The following is a 17,209-nucleotide window of genomic DNA, read 5'->3' as shown; positions in this document are numbered from 1 at the left end:
ATTTCGAAGGTGAAGAGAAGTGGAGGGAGGGGGATTGCAGGGCGACAAGTGATATGGGACCAAAAGGTGACCAGAGCAGCACAGTCCGGGGTCCGACGCGGTGCGGGCCCACGTGGAACCGGCGCGGAATCACTGTTAAGCCTCCAGTCCCCCACCCCCACCCCACCCCCATCCCGGAGTGCCCGCAGTCCCCGCCTCCTCGGCCGCCGCCTCCACGGGGCGGGGCCCTGGCCCAGGACCAGGCTCCGCGGCTATAAATGGGCTGCTGAGCGGCCGGCAGAACGCGGTGACAGCCACACACCCCAAGGCCTCCAAGATGAGCTACACGTTGGACTCGCTGGGCAACCCGTCCGCCTACCGGCGGGTAACCGAAACCCGCTCAAGCTTCAGCCGCTTGAGCGGCACCCCATCCAGCGGCTTCCGCTCACAGTCATGGTCCCGCGGCTCGCCCAGCACGGTGTCCTCCTCCTACAAGCGCACCGCGCTTGCCCCGCGCCTCGCCTACAGCTCGGCCATGCTCAGCTCTGCCGAGAGCAGCCTTGACTTCAGCCAGTCCTCGTCCCTGCTCAACGGCGGCTCTGGGCCCGGCGGAGACTTCAAGCTGTCCCGCTCCAACGAGAAGGAGCAGTTGCAGGGGCTGAATGACCGCTTCGCGGGCTACATTGAGAAGGTGCACTACCTGGAACAGCAGAACAAGGAGATCGAGGCAGAGATCCAGGCGCTGCGGCAGAAGCAGGCCTCACAGGCCCAGCTGGGCGACGCCTATGACCAGGAGATCCGCGAGCTACGGGCCACACTCGAGATGGTGAACCATGAGAAGGCGCAGGTACAGCTGGACTCGGACCACCTGGAGGAAGACATCCACCGGCTTAAAGAACGCTTCGAGGAGGAGGCGCGGCTGCGCGACGACACCGAGGCGGCCATCCGCACGCTGCGCAAAGACATCGAGGAGACGTCTCTGGTCAAGGTGGAGCTGGACAAGAAGGTGCAGTCGCTGCAGGATGAGGTAGCCTTCCTGAGGAGCAATCACGAGGAAGAGGTGGCCGACCTGCTGGCCCAGATCCAGGCTTCGCACATCACCGTGGAGCGCAAAGACTACCTGAAGACAGACATCTCGACCGCGCTAAAGGAGATCCGCTCCCAGCTTGAGAGCCACTCGGATCAGAACATGCACCAGGCAGAAGAATGGTTTAAGTCCCGCTACGCCAAGCTCACCGAGGCTGCCGAGCAGAACAAGGAGGCCATTCGCTCCGCCAAGGAGGAGATCGCTGAATACCGTCGTCAGCTACAGTCCAAGAGCATCGAGCTCGAATCGGTGCGTGGCACCAAGGAGTCACTGGAGAGGCAGCTCAGCGACATCGAAGAGCGCCACAGCCACGACCTCAGCAGCTACCAGGTAGGAACCGCGGCTGCGTGGCCAGACTGCGCCAGCGCCAGCGCCGCGCGTTCTCGACACTCACGCGCGCGCCCAAGAGCCCTCTCCGTCGCGCACCCTGGTGGCGGTTCGCCAGTACTCGCGCGCGCCACAGACCTGTTAGTTACAGCACTGACCTCGCCCTTCCCAATTCCATCCACGCTCCTCCCCCACCCACCAGCCCCAGCTGCCTAAGAGTTCCGACCTTTTTCGGAAACGTGATTTCTAGTTTTGCACGCTTGAGCGTTTAAAGTAGAAAGTATACATTCAGGTAGTTGATAAAGCGGCAACTTCAGTATAGATTTTGCAGAAACGCACATTATTCTCTACTTTTCTGGCAGTGATCCAAAAAAAAAAAACAAAGGACTCTCAAAATGAAGCCCTGTCAGGCATGGGGTTCCCTCTTTTGCACGTTTGTTTCCCGTTAAGGTGTTTTAGGTCCCCTGGTCTCCAGGCGTGATGTTCACAGGAATTGTTTGCAAAGCCCTTAGATTAATCTTTAATTAATTTTTTTTAATTTTTTTATTTTAAAAAGTACGAGAGAGAAGTCCGAGCAATTTGCGGAGCTAGAGGGAGGGAAAAAAAAAATGGAAAGGGGACAGCAAATGGTTTGTGAAGGAAGTTGCTATTTGGAAGGATGAGTTTATGAAGACTTCCTGTGTCTGTTTCAGGACACCATCCAGCAGTTGGAAAATGAGCTTCGGGGAACGAAGTGGGAAATGGCTCGTCATTTGCGAGAATACCAGGATCTCCTCAATGTCAAGATGGCTCTGGATATCGAGATCGCTGCGTACAGGTATGGTGCCCACTGCGGAACGTAGCAGGAACACTAACCGCACTGCAGAGGTGATGGGGCAGAACCTTCCTCACTTACAGCAGGAGTCTTAAACCAGTGTCAAGTTTTCTTTCTTGATTAAAAAGGAATTATTCTAAAGACCTGCAAATGTGATCTTACCACGTTTCATACAGCTTTAAAAGAATGCACATTAGTCGAAATAAAGTGAACTACACGTGGTGGGGGGGGCTGATTAATGTCCACTCTTGTGTTCAAATTTTGTCTTTTAGAGAAAATGTTTTCCTCATGTTTGAAGCAAACACAGATTCCTAATTTTCAGTATTTCATTTGGGGGTTTCAGCTTTTCAATTTTACTATAATGTCAAGGACAAGCTCCAGGACATCCTATTTCTGTTTCACTATTATAGCTTACTATTGCCATCATCTGGCTGGAAATATAGATTGATAAAATAAAATATGGGTATATTTATTTTTATAACTATAATCTAGGCATACTATATCCTGGACTATGGGTATAGATGATATATCTAGATATATGTCATATGTGTGCATATGTGTAGAGATGGAGGGGAGAGAAGAGGTTATAAGTTTACTAACTGATGTAACCTTTCTGCTGACTTATATTGAAAGGGGAAGATGCTTCATTAAACAGTTTTTGTACTACCAATAAGGTAAATTATAATATTACAGAGCAAATTGCACTCAGACAGCTCTCTTCTCAGGAAAGCTGAGTAATTATATTAAATAGATACTTTATAATTGCAGACCAATTTATAACCTGACACATCCATATTAGTGCATAGCTATAATTTGATATAGAATAAGTTCTAGAGTATGCTAAATCGTTTTGTAAACATTTTTGAGCAATTATGTTTGCTTAAAAATATTCTAATATACATCCTGAAAGTCCAAATACTCAAGGAGATCACTAAGTTTTTCTACCCACTAGGGTGCTTTTTGGAAACCCTGGTGGTGTAGTGGTTAAGCGTTATAGCTGCTAACCAAAAGGCTGGCAGTTCAAATCTACCTGGTGCTCCTTGGAAACTCCATGGGCCAGTTATTCTCTGTCCTATAGGGTCCTTATGAGTCGGAATTGACTCAATGGCAAGGGGCTTGGGGTGCTTTTTAATATATTTATGTTGCACCAAATGGAACACTGCAGGGCTGAGACTTCGTGGCCAGGCATAGTTAGTTACTGCAGCAGGTGACAATCAGAAAGAATCTGTCTCTGTCACTGAATATGACACAATATCCCAATGAAGTGATAGCAGGCATTACACGGGCTTGATGGAATCTTTTACTCAAGTGATTCCATTTAAAAGTGGCTACTGAGTGACCCATAATGTAATGAAGCTCAGAAGTCCCAACGAAATTTTAATTACGGCTTGTCTTCTTTCATTCCTCAGAAAACTCCTGGAAGGTGAAGAGACCAGATTTAGCACATTTCCTGGAAGCATCATGGGGCCTCTGTATACACACCGGCAGCCCTCAGTCACAATAGCTAGTAAGATTCAGAAAACCAAGGTAGAGGCTCCCAAGCTAAAGGTCCAACACAAATTTGTTGAGGAGATCATAGAGGAAACCAAAGTGGAGGATGAGAAGTCAGAAATGGAAGAAGCCCTGACAGCCATTACAGAGGAATTGGCAGTTTCCATGAAAGAGAAGCGAGAAGAAAAGGAAGAGAAAAAAGAAGCTGAAGAAGAAGTTGTAGCTCCCAAAGAGTCTCCCGTGAAAGCTGCTGCACCCGAAATTAAAGAAGAAGAAGGTAAAAAGGAGGAAGAGGAAGAAGAGGAAGAAGAAGAAGAGGGTGCTAAATCAGACCAAGCTGAAGAAGGAGGATCTGAAAAGGAAGTGTCTAGTGAAAAAGAGGAAGAAGGAGAAACAGAGGCTGAAGGTGAAGGAGAGGAGGCTGAAGTTAAGGAAGAAAAGAAAGCTGAGAAAAAGGGTGAAGAAGTGGCTGCCAAAGAGGAGCTGGTGCCAGAAGCCAAGGTGGAAAAGCCAGAGAAAGCCAAGTCCCCTGTGCCAAAGTCACCTGTGGAGGAAGTGAAAGCAAAATCGCCTGTGGAGGAGGTGAAGCCAAAATCGCCTGTGGAGGAGGCGAAAGCAAAATCGCCTGTGGAGGAGGCGAAAGCAAAATCGCCTGTGGAGGAGGCGAAGCCAAAATCGCCTGTGGAGGAGGCGAAGCCAAAATCGCCTGTGGAGGAGGCGAAGCCAAAATCGCCTGTGGAGGAGGCGAAGCCAAAATCGCCTGTGGAGGAGGCGAAGCCAAAATCGCCTGTGGAGGAGGCGAAGCCAAAATCGCCTGTGGAGGAGGCGAAACCAAAATCGCCTGTGGAGGAGGCGAAGCCAAAATCGCCTGTGGAGGAGGTGAAAGCAAAATCGCCTGTGGAGGAGGCGAAGCCAAAAGAGGAAGAAGTGAAAGCTGAGGAGGAAAAGAAAGAAGCAAAGGAATCTCCCAAGGAAGAGAAGGTAGAGAAAAAGGAGGAGAAACCGAAAGAAGTGCCAGAGAAGAAGAAAGCGGAGTCCCCAGTAAAGGAGGCGGCTGTGGAGGAGGTAGTCGCCACCGCCAAGCCGGTAAAGGTGAGCTTAGAGAAAGATGCCAAAGAGGAGGAGAAGCCAAAGGAGAAGGGAAAAGCAGAAGAGGAAGGCGGGAGCGAGGAGGAAGGAAGGGACCAAGTTTCAAAGGATTCCACCAAGGAAGATATAGCTATAAACGGTGAGGTGGAAGGCAAAGAAGAGAAAGTGCAGGAAAGGAAGGAAAAGGGCAGTGGGGCAGAAGAGGAGAAAGGGGTGGTCACAAATGGGTTAGACCTGAGCCCAGCTGATGAAAAGAAGGGGGGCGATAAAAGCGAGGAGAAAGTGGTAGTGACCAAAAAGGTGGAAACAATCACCAGTGAGGGAGGAGATGGTGCTACCAAATACATCACCAAATCTGTAACCGTCACTCAAAAGGTCGAAGAGCATGAAGAGACCTTTGAGGAGAAACTAGTGTCTACTAAAAAGGTAGAGAAGGTCACTTCACACGCCATAGTAAAGGAGGTCACCCAGAGTGACTAAGATCTGAGATCATTGCAAAAGGTTAAGCCATATGACAATTTCTAAATGCATGTGATTGACAGCTTCAAAACAGAACGGGTTCTCCCATGTGGGCTCCAGACATTGTATTTTACTTTGTGCAATATGAGGGAACTGCATGCAAGCTCAGGGTGCTCCCTCCTCAGTCTTCGGGGGATTCAAATGCATGACACTGTATGTACCTGGGGAATTTGCCAATTTCCTAAGCTGTTGGAAGGAGGGCACTCAGCGGGGGGATGTCTTGAAATGTATTATGCAAAGAACCAACTGAGCCAAAAATAATAAGTGAAACAGAACTCTCTTAGCCTTAAGAAAGCTATATATGAATAATTATGTTTACCTCACTGGTGCATTTCAAATGGACTTTCGTTCATGGGAGAACCTCGTTGACATGCATAGTCTGCAACCTTTCGTTGATTGATGTTAATTGTCACAGCAGTACATGCTCAATAAAGGTCATATTGGAAACATAATCAGTGGCTTGGTGTTACATCATTTCAAGGTAAAATCTCTGCTTCTTGAATCTTTCCCTAGAGTCAATTATTCGGTGGGGATTCTAAGTACCTGCACTTTTACCACTATTTCAGTGAGAGTGATTATTTGGAAAAAAAAAAAGATAATTGCTGAAAACATTTTCAGGTGTCAAAATCTTTATTTTGTCCAAACTTCACGCCAAAACTTAAAAATCATATCTTTGAAAAAGAAAATCAGAAAACAAAATAACATGGGTGGAAGGGAGGTCTTCAATTTCCTGATGCTTGAGTCCCAAAGTAGAACTCAGAGAACTTCAAGACAAAGAGGGGCAGTAAGGAGTCCTAACTTGCTCCTTGGAGTTGGGACACAGATAAAGGCACTCGTGGCAGTTATTACAATGGGTCCAGTTGAAGCTGTGCTAAAATCACTTAGACATCTAACAAGAAACATCGAGTCTCAGGTGCGTGGTTCTGGCTCCCACACACACACACACACACACAATCTGCATCGTCGATTCTTGATTTTGTTGATGGAGATTTGTACCTTTAGTGTTTTGCTAATTGAGGAAATAAAGTCAAAAATAAACAAAATATCCTACCTGGAAAAAGAAAAATGAGATTCTCTATTACAGGCCAGAAATGTTTTTAGATAAAAAGGCCTAATCTTGACCAAGGATATCTTTTAGATTTTTGTGATCATTGATATGCTAATTAATATATTTTTCCATATCCATATTTCTTGTTTCTTAATAATAGGATCAGTCCCAAAAATATAATCCTTGATACCTTTTAAAATATTTGTTCAAGATATCCCAATTTTAATTTCTTAATGTGCCCGGGACACTCACCATTAATGGCAATTTTTGTAGTGATGTTTTCCGATCATTAGTCATTTGTCAGTTCTCAAAATTTTTGTTACATGTGCATAATCATTTGTATAAATACTTAGTATTTTTCTTTAAAATAACTGATGTTTTGTGTTAAAATACTTTTCTTTTTCCAAAGCAACAATATTCATGACACCTAACGTGAAACAAGATTATTTAAATACAATCAGCAAAAACTGAGGCTAGCTATGTAGAATCTATTTTTTAAAGAGTGTATTAGAAGAAAGAGGCCGCTCCTGGAATGGAAGAATCAGCCAAGGAAGCACGTTTTGGGGAACACAGGCTAGGACAGTCCCAGGGACAGTTTTGTCAGCTCTGTGGTTAAAAAACTGCAGAGATCATGGTGCAGTTTTTTCAGCCACAGAGCTGATTGAGCTCAAAACTTTGTCTCATTTGTGTGGAATTCAGGAACAAAGCATATACGTGCCCCACAACTTGGCCAGCAAAGGGAAGAGCACCTTTACTGACTGTCTTCCACTAAGACTGACTCCAGTGACAGAACAGAAACTCTCAAAAAGGGTCTGGGAGTTGTTAACAGAAGTGGGAACAGAGGCTACATTGCTATTGATCTGATAGTTGAATTTTGAAAGTAACCACTGCTATAAAAATATTAATCCGTCCACACCTCAAATCGTCTCATTTACTGGCACTGATCCTTGAGTCACAGTTTAGAAACTTTTGCATGTATGTGTGTGTGTGCGTGGCATATACTATTTAAAATGACAGGATCAATCAGCAATTCTCTCAAGGCCAGCACAGAGACTTGTCCCTTCATCTCCTAACTTTCCATTCAACTGTATCATTTTCTTTCCTGAAAATAAAGGAATTTTAGTAATACTTCCATGTATTTAAGAGACAAAATCACATTTTGTCCTCTTTAAAAATAATATAACAACATACCTTTCATAAGCCATGCAAAGACTTGCAGCTTTTATAAAATTGCCTGGCTGATTCATTAATTCAACAAATATTCATTGAGGACAAGGGCCTAAAGATGCAATGGTCTTGTAGAATTCACTCATTCTTTTGCTAATGTCAGTTGTTAACACTATTATCTAAAGAGAAAAGAGATTGAAGTTCAAGTTTCCAATTGTGTTCAGTGACAAGAAGAGGCTTTTTTAAACTAAGGCAAACCTCCAAGTGTTTAAAAAAATTAGAATACTTTTCTCTGGTTTCAATGTCTGGCTATAACTACATTAAAAGAAACCGAATAAAATCAAAACAAAAAAACTCACAGCCGCAGAGTCAATTCCAACTCATAGCTACCCTGTAGGACAAGCAGAACTGCCCCGTAAGATTTCCAGAGTTGTAATCTTTATGGGAGCAGACTCCTTCATCTTTCTGTCATAGAGCGACTGGTGGGTTCTAACCAGCGATCTGGCTGGCAGCCAAGCGCATAACCACTGTACCTCCAGGGCTCCATTAAGTTGCTGAAAACAGAATCACTACTTTTCCAATAAGTTGCCTTAGAGATACAGTTTCATTTTCAATATTGTAAGAAGTACCAATGCCAATTAATTCTCAATTTTCAAACATAAGTAAACAGAGAAAGTTTAAGGAAATTTTCTCTGGGTCAAACAGCTAGTAGGTGCTAAAACTGGGATTTAACCCAGTCGACGGCAGTGGGTTTAATTTGGCTCCAGAGCACATGTCTTAAGCCCTGTACTATAAAAAAAAAAAAAATTTTTTTTTTTCTTATGGCCCCGGAAATCCTCCCATTGTGGCCATCTCAATTTATGAGGGCACTCAGCAGTGGTTATTTCTTTTCAGGCTGAAAGAAAACTAATCTATGTTATGAATCTTTTAATATGTTTACGAATCTCTTCACATTTTAAAAAATGAATGATATCCACTTATCTATGGCACAATGCTCATATCACGAGAAGAATAAAACACCCAAATACAAAATACATAGTGATTCTTTCTACCACAGCAGCTTGCAGTTTACAAAATGTAGCAAACACTTTTCTCATAATAACTTTAATATTCAATAGAAAGTGTTATTTCTAGAACATTTCCTTCTATTGCCAGTCAGTGCAGACACAGTATTAAAACATTAGGATATTCGTTTCCACAACAAATAGATTGGTTGTTCCCGTTTGGAGCAGTCAAGCAAGTCATTTTTCCTAGTGGTTTATAAAATTTGCCTAAAACTGAATTATTTTACTGGGTTCTATAAAAAATTCTTCCATTACCCTTATAAGTGTAGAGTTTTGGGAAAAGCATTGGGTTTGAGTTTGAATCTCAGGTCTATGGATGGTAAAATTATATGTCTATTACATCATTCCTCTAAGACTTTATTTCCTTAAAATACTCTTCAAAGAGCTTTTGAGGTCATTAAAAAAAAAAAATTTTTTTTTTTTTAAATTAAATGAGTGAAAATGCCTAACACTATAATAGGCACATAACGGCTGATCAAAACTCATCTGCTGGATGTACTGAATTTTAAATTGGATCAAAGCTAAAGATACAGATTTTATTAATTTGAAGCCAAGAAATTAATTGGAACATTAATTGCTTATATATGATTTCAGTATAGACTGTGATTAGAATGAGTTTACCAGAATAAGAAAATAGTATAAAAACACATGCACTCACATGTACACATATTTTTTCATCAGTATACACATATATTAATCATCATCATATAGAGAATTTGGAAAGGGAAAACAACTGAGTTTTTAACTGAAGTAGACTATGAAGGCTGTTTATATTCCAAGAATCTACTTACATAATCATGGAGCTTAAAAGTTTCCTAAAGCAAATTACTTAAAGCAATACTGAGAGTGAGGGGGAGAAATTGTTTTCTGGGAAAACTCTGAAGACAACATTAAACCCCAAACCCATATTGACTGTGCTCCACGCCTGTAATGCCAGACTCTCAGAGTTATATTTGTCTTCTTACTCCAGATATTTTGAAAAGTTATCTCATCATATCTTCAAGAAGTTACTAACTCTAGTTAATACTCTTTTAGATCAAAAGCTTTTTCTTCTTCTTCGTCTTCTTTTTAACATTAAACGGGAGGATGATCATTCCAATGTAGGAAGCTTGGCCTACTTATACAGACCCCGATGCCTATAGTCTTGTTGTGTGTGTGAGTGTGTGTGTGTGTGTCATGGATTGAGTAATGTCACCCCAAAAATGTGTGTATCAGTTTGGCTGCGCCATGATTCCCAGTATTGTGTGGTTGTCCTCCATTTCGTAATTGTAATTTTATGTTAAAGAGGATTAGAGTGGGATTGTAACATCCTTACTAAGGTTACATCCCCGAACCAATGTAAAGGTAGTTTTCCTGGGGTATGGCCTGCGCCACCTTTTGTCTTACAAGAGATGAAAGGGAAGCAAGCAGAGAGTTGGGGACCTCATGCCACCAAGAAAGCACTGCCAGAAGCAGAGCGTGTCCTTTGGACTTGGGGTTCCTTTTCAAAGAAACTCCTATTCCAGGGGGAGATTGATGAGAAGGAACTTCCTCTAGGGCGGACACAGAGAGAAAGCCTTCCCCTGTAACTAATGCCGTGAATTTAGACTTTTAGCCTACTTTACTGTGAAGAAATAAATTTCTCTTTGTTCAAGCCATTCACTTGTGGTATTTCTGTTACAGCAGCACTAGATGACTAAGACTGTGTGTGTGTTTGTGTGTTGGATGGACAGGGGAAAGGACAGGAAGGGAGCAAAACATAAAGAAAAAATAAAGGGTCCAAGAACTTGAGTGACAATATTGTCTGCAGATGGCACAGGGAATTCATGAATCTGATTTAAGATCCTAGGATCACAAGTCAGGAATCAACGTCAAGTATCACAGGTTCTATCTTTTAGTATTCTCACATTCATAAGATAGTAGTCCATGACAGCTAAAAGAGATGTCAGTGACATTGACGTTCTTGTCTAATTGGTTCTCAGCTTAATCTTAAAAGAATTTTGGTAAAGGGGGCAAATTACTGGTTCAAATTAGGGCTTCTGCATCTCCTTAATTTTAATTTTTCATAACCTCCTCTTATAAACCAGATTGATTGAAAACACAGGGCAGTATAGCACAAAGCACTCTGCCCTGGGACTTGGAAGGCTCAGGCCTCAGTACAAGTCACAACACCCCAGCACTTCCCAATTTAAACTTGGAAAACTCAAGAGTGAAATAATGCTCTTAAATATTGCTCAATTTAGATGTCAAAAAATTTACTCTTAGAAAGACTATATCAGGCTAAAGAGCAATTTGTACTTGAACTACTGTGTGCTAATGTTTGGAAGAATCAATTTAAAAGCTATTGACTTATACCATTTAACTATATGATAATACATGACTATCTTAAAGATCAAAGAGAAAACTGTCCTCCCTTTTTTCCTCCCCAGATTCTTCTTAATCAAGGCTGCCTACTTGATTTTGGACTTAAAGACATCAATTTTAACCACCACTATAGTTTTGTTTTGTTTTTTTATAGGGTGGCTCTGAGTTGGAATCAACTCGATGACAAAAGGGTTACGTTAGAAATGAGTCCCTGGGTAGTGCAAACAGTTAATGTGCTTGGCTGATAACCAAAAGATTGGAAATTCCAGTTCACCCAGAGGCCTCTTGGAAGAAAGGCCTGGCACTCTACTTTGAAAAAAAATCAGCCACTGAAAATCTTAAGGAGCACAATTTTACTTTGACAAACATGGGGTCACCATGAGTCAGAGTTGCCTCATTTACAACTGGTGGTAATTATTATTAATATAATTCTTCTGACCTAAAGAAAGCAGCAGTTACCTCTCCCTCAGAGATTCAGCAATTGAAACAGATGGGGTCGCCATAAGTTGAAGTCCATGGCAACTGATTTTTATCCTACAATTTAATGTACACAGTGACAAGGAAGTTACTTTGTTGCAACAGGTAGTTTGGACTGTTGGAAAAACCTTTATACTGATCCCACATCTGACCCACTATTACTTTTACCTAATGGTGCAAGGTCTGGGGAGTCATATATGTCCCTATTCCCTTCTCCCCAGGATGAACCTTCAGATAGGTGAGGACACATGTCCCAGCCCAAACACCTCACAAAGAATAATAACAATTGTCAAGTTTATTATCTACCAGACACACTCTTCTAGATAATTTACCTGTAATAATTTAATCCCCAAAACAAATATATTCCTAAGTATTATTTTTATCACCATTTTTGGAGACATTTGGGTGTAAGGACTAGATTCCAGGCCTTTCTCATATCAAACCAAAAACCAAACCAAACGCAGTGCCATCGAGTCAATTCCGACTCATAGCAACCCTATAGGACAGAGTAGAACTGCCCCATAGAGTTTCCAAGTAGCGCCTGGTGGATTCGAACTGCCAACCCTTTGGTTAGCAGCCGTAGGATTTAACCACTACGCCACCAGGGCTTCCCCTCTCATATCAAAACCCATGGCTTTTCCTCTGATAAACAGGTTGTCCTCAAGTCAATTCCAACTCACATTGACTCTATAGGACAGGGTAGAACTGCCCCATAGGGTTTTCAAGAAGCAGCTGGTGGATTTGAACTGCCAATCTTTCGGTTAGCAGCCAAGCTCTTAACCACCATGCCACCAGGGCTCCTTCCCACTGGTAGGGAATAAAATAAAAACAGAGACATCTGATCTATTTGTAAAATGACTGAACTAACTCTAAGAGCTCAGTGTAACCTTTCCCCCAGACTCTATTCTTGTTGCCTAGGAAACAACTCCTATTACTGTTAAGGAAATAAGTTTCTTCAAGGTCAGGCTAAAGAATGTGAGTACTTCATGGAAACTCCTTTGTTCCCTGATGGAAACTCTTTGTTCCCAATCTCTGGAGATTGATGCTCTGAGCAAGGTAACTTTCAACAGACCACTCCTGAACATTTCCATGATGTCACTGCTTTGTAACCAACATGAGGTCCTTCCTTCGACCCCAAGTTTTTCAATTATGCTTTTAGGCAATCAATGTATTCCTGTAACCAATAATGTAGAAGATTATGCTTTACTTTGTCTTACCTTTGACTGACCTGAACCACTGTGAACCAATCAGAATATTGTGTTTTGTACTCCTTCCTCCAACCCTGTAACAGTGTGCCCCCAATTGATCTCCCTTGGATTTGTGTGTTTCATTTGCTGGGACTCCATGTTTCTCCACTGCAATGTTCTTCTGTGCTGCCAACTCTCTATTCCCTCACGAAAACTCTCCTTTTCAGTTTTAACCAGGCTTCATGATTTTGCTCTATGAAACCACTAAAACAAGAAACCAAAGCCACTGCCATTGACTCAATTCCAACTCATAGTGACCCTACAGGACAGAGTAGAGCTGCCCCACAGGGCTTCCAAAGAGCAGCTGGCAGATTCAAACTGCTGACCTTTTAGTTAGCAGCTGAGCTCTTTAACCACTATACCACCAGGGCTCCACTATATACTTTTATTGAAAAGACAACACAGACATGGGTTGTATTTGTTCGCCCTTGGATTAAACCTTCTACCTGTTGCACTTAGCCTGCCCTAAGCAGTCCCCATTATCCATATTTTGTTTATGGAGGAATTAGCTCACCTTAAGAGAGTATTACTTTAAAATTCATTGTCAGATAAGTAGCAGAAACATCACACTTAACAATCAGCAACCTTGGGCTATTTTCTAGGTTTCACTCTCCTGTGTCTGCGCATGAAATTTATTTTGTGGAAGCAACCTTACCAAATACAATATATTAAGATTCTGATAGGTGCATGAGGCACTTAATGTCTGTATTTTTTTCCGTTTCTCAGACTCATAAGAAAGCATGAGGACACAAATGAGTGTTTCTTCTGTTAGTCACCTATAACACATAACGGGTTCCATAGGGTAAAGTAACGCGTGTCTGCCTATCATCTTTGATCGATACTTTGTTCCTCAAGAATAGCAATAAGAAAAGTATTTAGATAGAATTAAAGTGGTTAAATATCATGTAAAATTATTTCTGTGTTATCAGCAATTAGACAGGTTTGGACAATTCTAATAAAGCATGCCTTGAACGTAACTTATTCAATTCCGACCCTTAGAATTTGAACAAATTTGTGTATGTCACTTCCACATCCCACCCACCGTCATCTGTTACTATCATAGCTTGATATTAAATTTCCTTTGCTGGGTGTTATTGATTATAAAGCAAATAATCACTATGTCCCTGTGAAAGCAGTTTACCATCTTCTCCCACTGAGTTCATTCCTTTGGCAAATTAAAATAAGAATTATAATTAGAAGCAAATCATGTGTTCATGTCATTTGGAGAGCTGATGCCTATCTCTGTTCTTCATCAGCCACCCATGAAATATGTCACTCAATATTTCTAAAGTTATTGATTTCTCATTGGCAGGTGGCAAACTACTTTGACTAAAATTCTTTATTAGGGACTTGCTCACAGTTCTCAGGAAGACAAATGGATCCCCATTAAAAGATGCATAAAACAAGGCAAAGGAAGGAAAACTGAATGAGGTCACCTGAAATATATGTCACCTCCTGGAATTTGATGCAAAGAATCAAGCTCTTACTAAAGAAAGGGGAAAGACCTGTCAAAGTAGTTAATAACATGAAAGAACTTGTACCTTGCCAACATTAACATTCTACAGTTTCACTTGTTATCAGAAAAGATATATATATAAAAAAATATATATATAGATATATAAAATCCGAGAAGCTAGACTATATGAAGAAGAACATGGCATCAGGACTGGAGGAAGACTCATTAACAACCTGTATTATGCACATGACACAACCTTGCTTGCTAAAGGTGAAGAAGACTTGAAGCACTTAAACTTAGGAAGATCAAAGACCACAGCCTTCAGTATGAATTTCACCTCAACATAAGGAAAGCAAAAATCCTCACAACTGGACCAATAAGCAACATCATGATAAATGGAGAAAAGTTTGAAGTTTTCAAGGATTTCATTTTACATGGATTCACAATCAACACCCATGGAAGTAGAGGTCAAGAAATCAAATGACCTGTTGGGCAAATCTGCTGCAAAAGATCTCTTAGATGTCACGTTAAAGACTAAGGTGTACCTGACCCAAGCCACGTGTTTTCAACTGCCTCATATGCATACGAAAGCTGGATGATGCATAAAGAACAAAGAATGATTAATGCCTTTGAACTGTGGTGTTGGGGAAGAATATTGAATATACTATGGGCTGCCAAAAGAGCAAACAAATCTGTCTTGGAAGAAGTACAACCAGAATGCTCCTTAGAGGCAAGGATGGCAAGATTACATCTCATGTACTTTGGAAGCGTTATCAGGAGGGATCAGTCAGTCCCTGGAGAAGGACATCATGCTTGGTAAAATACAAAGTCAACGAAAAAGAAGAAGACCCTCAAAGAGATGGATTGACACAGTGGCTGCAACAATGGGCTGAAGCATGAAAATGATTGTGAGGATGGTGTAGGACCTTGCAGTGTTTCGTTCTGTTGTATATAGGATCACTATGAGTCAGAACCAACTAACATATAATGCACTGTCAAGCTAACACTCCATTCAGTTAAGAGAGTGGCATACCATTTCATGATAAATTTTATGTTAGCAAGGAAAAATAGTATCCACATTCCATCAGTACAATACCCCTCCCCCTCTTGCTGCTTCCATTACAGCTAAATGAATTGCTCTCTCTCCATCATGTAGCACCCCTCCAACAAATGCCAGTTTGTAGTTACAAAAGTTATGACTGAAATACCACATTGAGAACCTCAGACATCTTAAATCTTCTTTCATTCCCAACTCTTTTGGAGTCATTACTCAGGCAGAGCCTCAGTTTCATATATTTACTTGGTTTCCTCCCCCGTTCCTCTGTAGACAACCAAAATAATATAGGATATAAAATAAAGCTTTTAATAACTCAGATTTTGGTGTCATATCAGACTGTAGTTTGAATCTCAGTTATGAACTTCTTAACTGAGTTAGTAATTCAGGATATAGTCAGCAGGACAAAAAAAAAAAGCATTCTAAGAGTTTCAAGCCAAAAAAAAAAAAAACCCAGTGCTATCGAGTCCGACTCATACTGACCCTATAGGACAGAGTAGAACTGCCCCATAGAGTTTCCACGGAGGGCCTGGTGGATTTGAACTGCCAACTCTTTGGTTAATAGCCGTAGCACTTAACCACTACGCCACCAGGGTTTCCAGATCTTTAAGCAGTTGTAATTTAATACAGGGAAATAGTAACATAGCTTAAGTTAAAACTGAGAAGCCTAAGGGGACAATGGAGAGATGCAGATATTAACAACAGGAAGAAGACATTATCATCTCTAGGGTGGGTGGTGCACAGGAAGTAGATGTTACCAGGGCCCAGAAGCAGATCCACCCAGCAGGACGAAGAACTTTGGCAGCATGGAAGGGAAAAACTATCAAACAGAAGCCGGACTCAAGAAGAGGCAGTTATTGCCAGAGATTTTGCCTGAAGCGGGACCCGGGTTGTTGTTGTTAGGTGCTGTGGAGCTGTTCTGACTCATAGCAACCCTATTGACAAGAGAACAAAACACTGCCCAAACCTATGTTTGAGCCCATTGTTGTGGCCACTGTGTCAATCCATCTCATTGAAGGTCTTCCTCTTTTTTGCTGACCCTCTACTTTACCAAGCATGATGTCCTTCTCCAGTGACTGGTCCCACCACTCGTCTGTAAGTTTGTAGCTTGTGTGTTGCTGTGATGCTGCAAGCTATTCCACTGGTATTTCAAATACTAGCAGGGTCACCGATGGTGGAAGGTTTCAGAGAAGCTTCTAGGCTAAGACAGACTGGGAAGAAGGACCTGACAATCTACTTCTGAAAAAATAGGCCAATGAAAACCTTAAAGATAGTAAAGCCTGGATAAAAAAAAAAAGGATAAAGAAATTCTCCTATTTTCACTTTCTTCCGTTTTCTACTATGTAGCCAGTATATCCCATCGGCCAAAACTATCCAGAAGTTAATATTATTAAGAGTTATTTTGAGCATAGAGCAATATAATTTTGTGAAGCTCTTAGGACTGTGTAAATTCTCTACCATATGGTAAAAAATCAATAAATACTGGTTATTATTAGTGAGGAGAACATTATTTTAGCTTTTACGCTAACAATGATTCTGATCATTCCAGAAGCTATGGTCAAAAGAACTAGTTTCAGGATCATTAAACCAGGAAAATCCAAACATTGGTTTGACCCAAGCTATCTCTAAAGTGAAGGTTAAAAACAACTGCAAAGTGTCCATCTCAGCTTCCTTTCTGCTCTCTACTTTTCTCCTCTTACCTACTTCTGTTTCAGTCTCTTCTCTTCCTCTTCCCCTCTTTTTGAAAAGTTCTGAGATGATGCTTATTTATGCCTGTGTATGATAATCAAGATGGTTTGTTAATCTATTTAGATTTTCCCCACCTCCAGCCTTAGAAGATGGAAGGAACACACAGAGTCATTATACCTAAAAGAATTAGTTGATGTTCAACCATTTCAAGAGGTGGCATATGATCAGGAACGGATGGTGCTGAAGGAAGAAGTCCAAGCTGCTCTGAAGGCATTGGTGAAAAACAAGGCTCCAGGAATTGATGGAATATCAATTGAGATGTTTCAACAAACAGATGCAGCACTGGAGGTGCTCACTC

At 41.7% G+C, this 17,209-nt stretch overlaps 1 protein-coding gene across 2 annotated transcripts; it reads left to right on the top strand.

The window, feature by feature from the left end:
* Positions 1–278: 278 nt before the first annotated feature.
* On the top strand, positions 279–5,748 carry NEFM (neurofilament medium chain). Of its 2 annotated transcripts, none has more exons than XM_049865843.1 (4): positions 279–1,396; positions 2,086–2,210; positions 3,617–4,280; positions 4,389–5,748. In XM_049865843.1, exons 1-4 carry the CDS (start codon positions 317–319, stop codon positions 5,265–5,267), a joined length of 2,748 nt encoding a protein of 915 aa, XP_049721800.1. In that variant the 5' UTR covers positions 279–316; the 3' UTR covers positions 5,268–5,748. The 2 variants fall into 2 exon arrangements, with proteins under 2 accessions (XP_049721800.1, XP_049721799.1); XM_049865842.1 differs by having other exon boundaries at positions 4,362–5,748.
* Positions 5,749–17,209: the final 11,461 nt, after the last annotated feature.

This window comes from Elephas maximus, chromosome 22, assembly GCF_024166365.1.
Source record: "Elephas maximus indicus isolate mEleMax1 chromosome 22, mEleMax1 primary haplotype, whole genome shotgun sequence".
Classification (NCBI taxonomy): Eukaryota; Metazoa; Chordata; class Mammalia; order Proboscidea; family Elephantidae; genus Elephas; species Elephas maximus.
This window is presented reverse-complemented; position numbering and strand designations above follow the sequence as displayed.

Coding starts and splice junctions, on each gene's coding strand:
- NEFM (XM_049865842.1), top strand. CDS start 317: ATGAGCTACACGTTGGACTCGCTGGGCAACCCGTCCGCCTACCGGCGG. Junction 2,211..3,616: donor ATCGAGATCGCTGCGTACAG/GTATGGTGCCCA, acceptor TTCATTCCTCAG/AAAACTCCTGGAAGGTGAAG. Junction 4,281..4,361: donor CAAAATCGCCTGTGGAGGAG/GTGAAGCCAAAA, acceptor CCTGTGGAGGAG/GCGAAGCCAAAATCGCCTGT.